At 35.1% G+C, this 5,289-nt stretch overlaps 1 protein-coding gene across 1 annotated transcript in view; it reads right to left on the reverse strand.

The window, feature by feature from the left end:
• LOC106874234 (trifunctional nucleotide phosphoesterase protein YfkN) overlaps positions 1-5,289 on the reverse strand; it is a 27,105-nt gene that overhangs the window by 15,399 nt on the left and 6,417 nt on the right. The window contains exons 4-6 of the mRNA XM_014921890.2: positions 4,085-4,259; positions 1,437-1,532; positions 522-689 (exon numbers count right to left, since the gene is read on the reverse strand). Coding sequence (XP_014777376.2) covers positions 522-689; positions 1,437-1,532; positions 4,085-4,259 — 439 coding nt within the window. The remainder of the gene's footprint in view (positions 1-521; positions 690-1,436; positions 1,533-4,084; positions 4,260-5,289) is intronic.

Raw genomic sequence — 5,289 nt, forward strand, 5'->3', positions numbered from 1 at the left:
TATATATAAACTTAGATCAGATTTGTTTCGACCAAAGATTGGTCCAGGCCATGTCTAACTTAATACCACCATCTGATATGCATATACGTATGTTTGATGAACTCTCCCATTGAAGATGGCGTAAGACCGTTCAGCATTTGTTGAACGATTTGCTGAAACGATTCGCTTATAGTGATTAAATGTATGTACCGTACATTATCTTAGTTCTAGCATCAAAATGGCGTTGTCTGGAGAGTTGCACGTCAGATGGCGAAGTGATCACCGAGCCATATGAGATGAACTGTTATGCTCAAAAACACACCGCACCACCCGGTCTAGGAACTGAAACCACGATCTGGCGATCGTGAATCCAACACCCTAACCACAACCTCTCTCTCTCTCTCACACACACACAGACATATTTGTATATGTATGGACATATGTATGTATGTATGTATGTATGTATGTATGTAGGTATGTATATAATGTATTAGATTATATATTATAGTATAGCATGTCATATATTATATACAAATACAAACCAGTGATTTTTAATACAACAAGGGGGTCCACCATAGGTAAGATATCCATAAGATCCTGAAGTTTGAATGGTCCTTTTGGATGGATTCTATCTGAACGCAAAGTTCCTGAGTTGATAAGGGCAACATCAGCTTGTGTTGCTGACAGCATTATGTCAGTAATGAAATTCCCTACAATGCAAGTCGTAAAATGAAAAAGTCAGGTCGTTTCATGGAGTAACAACAATAGGTGTTGAATTAAAAATGCTCGATACTTTGATTAAGACTTTAGAAAAAAGCCACCAGACATATAAAAACAGTATTTTCTTCTCGGTTAAAGAAAGGCAGCGGGACGATCGTCACGATGGATTCAATTGACAGTCGAATCGGTCCCACACGCGACAGCAAGTGTTCGACATAAACCCAGAGGTCAGAAATGCTCGGGCATTGGACGACTGCATGCAGGACCGTCTCGTTGCTTCGCTCACAAAAGGGCTCTCATTGTTTACATTTTCGAATGAACCTGAAGAAAACTCTAACTGGACCCCACCTGCAAGGTCATGCGCTGTTTATCCTGATATAATGTCACCATGTCGTATATATATGGTTGTGATTCATGTGCCTGGTGTACACGTAATGAACGGGTAGTCATGATGGGTGTACTGGGCTTCGTATATTTTACCCCAGTGTCACTTTGATGGTATGCACTGCTCCCTCACTCAATAATAATAATAATAATAATAATAATAATAATAATAATAATAATAATAATAATAATAATGTAACAAAATCAATGAGTTATGAAGTCTTGTTTCTTTTTCCATTATCACGAATAGAATAGAATAGAGGAAAACTGGTTTGAGGATATATATCAAATATCAAAAATAATCAAAATGACACTTCAACTTCATAAAGATCACATATAAAATATACATTTACCTAAATTGGTTTCCCGTGTGCGGACGGCACTAAATCTGCCATCGAGTGGCACTGATATATTACCAAGCTCTTCATCTAATTTGGTGTCAACAATTTCTGAAAAATACAGTTGTACAAGATAGTTTTGAAGCAACCGTTTGTTAAAATTAATGCCGTATACAATCAAATCAGTATAACACTTCCGTATTAACAACATAACAAATATCATTATGTCTACTCCAAATGCAAATATTACTACAATCAGTTTTGCCTCAATTGTCACCATATCTGACTCTTCAACTATCATCATTATTACCATGATTTACATCACCACATTACCACTCACATTATCCTTTTCACGAATATCTCTAGCACAGTGACAACCGGTTGAATGGAAAGGGTACCAATATACTATGTCCTACCACTAACTCCCAGTTCACAAGCGTATTTTGAGTGGAACGCATTATACTATTCTCCAAATCTCACAGAGTCTGTTACGACATACGGGGGGTGCTGAAAAGTTCCTGGCTATAAGGGTATCGCGAAAGGCCTGGCTGGTGGCCTAACATTTAGAGTTCTTTTACAGGGTTTAGAAAAAACTGAAGGACCGCTGCAATATGTGTGTGAATCTGAGAGAATATGTTGAATAAAATCATAATTAAGTGATCCTCCTGTATTTTCTCGTATCCAAAACCAGGAACTATTTAGCATCCCATCGTATATTATAGACAACGAACTCACCATTGTAATTTTAGTAAGACATTAAATGAAACACTTATTGTATTAGAGAGATATTTTACTCATGTACAAGAAAATGACACATAATTAATTATTCTTTTCTACTGTAGGCACAAGACTCGAAATTTTGGGGGAGGGGTCCAGTCGATTAGATCGACCCCAGTACACAACAAGTACTTAATTTATCGACCCCGAAAGGATGAAGGGCAAAGTCGACCTCGGCGGAATTAGAACTCAGAACGTAAAGACAGACGAAATACCACCAAGCATTTCGCCCGGCGTGCTAACGTTCCTGTTAGCTCGCCACCTTAAAGTATTATTGTGAAAATGGTGAATAACGTTTCTTTTATAGCATCAAATTTTATTAAAAAAAGAAAACGCTATTTATTTTCGGAACCCACATTGAAAAACTCGGCTACTACATTGTATCTATACTGCATTGTAGCAGCAGATTACTTAAGCGCACGCGGCTCCAGTGCACATAACTGTAAGTACACGGTTATAGTTATATTATAAAGAAGTTGTCTAGCAATTACTAATTTCACGTTAGATCTCACTTAGCACATCTTGGGTAAATATCTTCCACCATAAACTCATGATGACTAAAGCAATACTAGTTAAATTTGTTATTAGAAGGTTTGCAAGTCTGTCAAAGGCACTACTCTTGTTCATAGATAGACGACATATTCTGACACTCAGTTTAATACCAGATCCTGGCCTTTGCAAACATTGGTACTAGAATCCTAGTCTATTGATAACCTCTCTTCCTCCTGTCAATCATTGATGCCTGAAAATGGTCGTCGGCACTGTTTCATCTGATTACGCCACGAAGAGAAAATGATCATAAGATGGAGAATGAACAAGTATATTCCACTTCTTTAAGGAGTGGCAGGACTTTGTTGCTCTTATGGTTCTTGGATATATAGTGGTCTTGCTTACATAATACTATCGTTCTTAGACAAAGTGGATCCGATCTGAAATCACTGGCAAGACTCTGAATAGTAACATCATTATTATTCCAACAAGCGCCGTTATGAGCGAGTATTAGATTGAAAACTAGCACAAAAAAAAAACATGCAATTTCATATGCGTTTTTTATTAGCTGGTTATTTTAACCAGGCACAAAGTAGCTCATTTGCTTAAAAAGCTAAGTGGGTTATTGTGAAGTTTATGCTTTTCCCCGCAGAATTGCTTGTTAAATTGGAGAAAATGAATGTGCCTCAGTTGAGAATTAAAATTAGGTCTGAGAATGGATTAAAAAAAAACTGCTGCTCGACACAAATGAGGATTATTTTACTATATCTACAATTAATCTACCATTGTTATGTATCTATCCATAACAATGATTTGAAAGTATTCGTAGAGTGTACGAAGCTCAGTAGATTAAGTGTCATATTGCCAAATTTTGAATTCACAGGTTCGTGTAATCTGTAACATTTCTTGGGAAAATATCAAATTATACACTATATAGGCAATTTGTAGGAAATAGATAACAGATATTTCTCTGAAAGTTACTTATTTTTATTATCCAATAGGAGAAATTATCTGTCAATAACTTAATTTTTGCCGAAGAAATTTATATTGAGTAGAAGTCGTGTCGATTCATACGTTTTGTTAAATGTTTAACTTTTTGACTCGAAATACCAGAAAATTGTAGTTTTTGAAACAATGTATATCTGATTAACAGTTAACTCCGGTCCAGGATTACCTGTTCCCATTTAAGATACAGATGAAAATAACCAAATAAATATTACAGGTGTTTTCGTATTAACAAAAGAGTCTTGGCAAGACACTAAAAAACAATATTTCCAAAGTTTATGTAATGTAATTAATCAATGTTAATCAAGAAACAAATTAGTATCTTTCTGATGTAATCAATTTTCATTTATATTTTCAAGATATTGTAAATGGTAAATATGGTAAATACTCACTTAAATAATCATTCACAACTTCTTTTGTGTCTTCATCTTCAGGGTATGAAGAATCCAGATCTATTCTTTCTATATCCACAATGACACTGGAAGGTTCAGGTGTGGGCCATTTTAGGGTAATTTTACTGAGATTGCGAAAGTCAGTACCACTTTTGAGGATGTACCTACCATTTACCTGAAAGTCATAGAAAATTCATATACAAATAAATATATTAGCGGAAACATTATTTCTCTTAAAAAAAAAAAAAATTATACTACATTTACTATTGACGCAGAGGATGGATGGATGGATGGACGGATGGATGGATAACGTGTGTGTGTGTATGCATCGGAGAGTGAAGTAATTTCAACAGGAGTTCAAAGGTAAAATTTAGAAACTTAATGATTCAAATAGTTTGTCATTTTACAGTGGTAGACATTGCTTGTTGGTTTGGGGAAGGCTTCTGTACTAAATGTTGAAATGTTCGTCCTCAAAAGATAAATTTGATTCTGTCGTTTGAATTATTATTTTATACCGATGAAGAGAGTACCCGGATTCTATAATTTTATAAGAGAAAATATTTGAATGAATTGACGCACAGTAGGATTGATCCCGTAGCAAACGTGATCGCAAAACGAAATTCTTAACCATTTAGCCATGCTTGCACCTAAGCGAGTAATTTATTTTCAAAATTTTCAACTATGATGTAAAAAGAGTGAAACGAAATAATTCTTGTAAGGGAAATAACTCTAACTGTATTTGAAAAAGAAGGGACATAACTATTAATTATCCATTAAAGATAAAAAGTTTTCTGAGTGATTTGAAACAGATATTAAGTTTGAACAAACGCCTTCCATTTTATTATTCATTTGTGTTCATAGTATTATATAGATTGGAGTTGATTACAGAGAAATGTAATGTATATCCCAGAAAACACAACTGTGTTCACACAGGATTATATTTTGAAAACGGTGTTACCCGATTTACATAAGGGACATAACTGCATATTTTATTTTTCAATACACCTGTTTTTTAAAGATTCTTTTATTCTTTTATCTGTTTCAGTCATTTGACTGCGGCCATGCTGCAGCACCACCTTTAGTCGAAACAAATCGACCCCGGGACTTATTCTTTGTAAACCTAGTACTTATTCTATCGGTCTCTTTTGCCGAACCGCTAAGTTACGTGAACATAAACACACCAGCATTGGTTGTCAAGCGATATT

Source organism: Octopus bimaculoides, chromosome 1 (genome assembly GCF_001194135.2).
Source record: "Octopus bimaculoides isolate UCB-OBI-ISO-001 chromosome 1, ASM119413v2, whole genome shotgun sequence".
Lineage (NCBI taxonomy): Eukaryota > Metazoa > Mollusca > Cephalopoda > Octopoda > Octopodidae > Octopus > Octopus bimaculoides.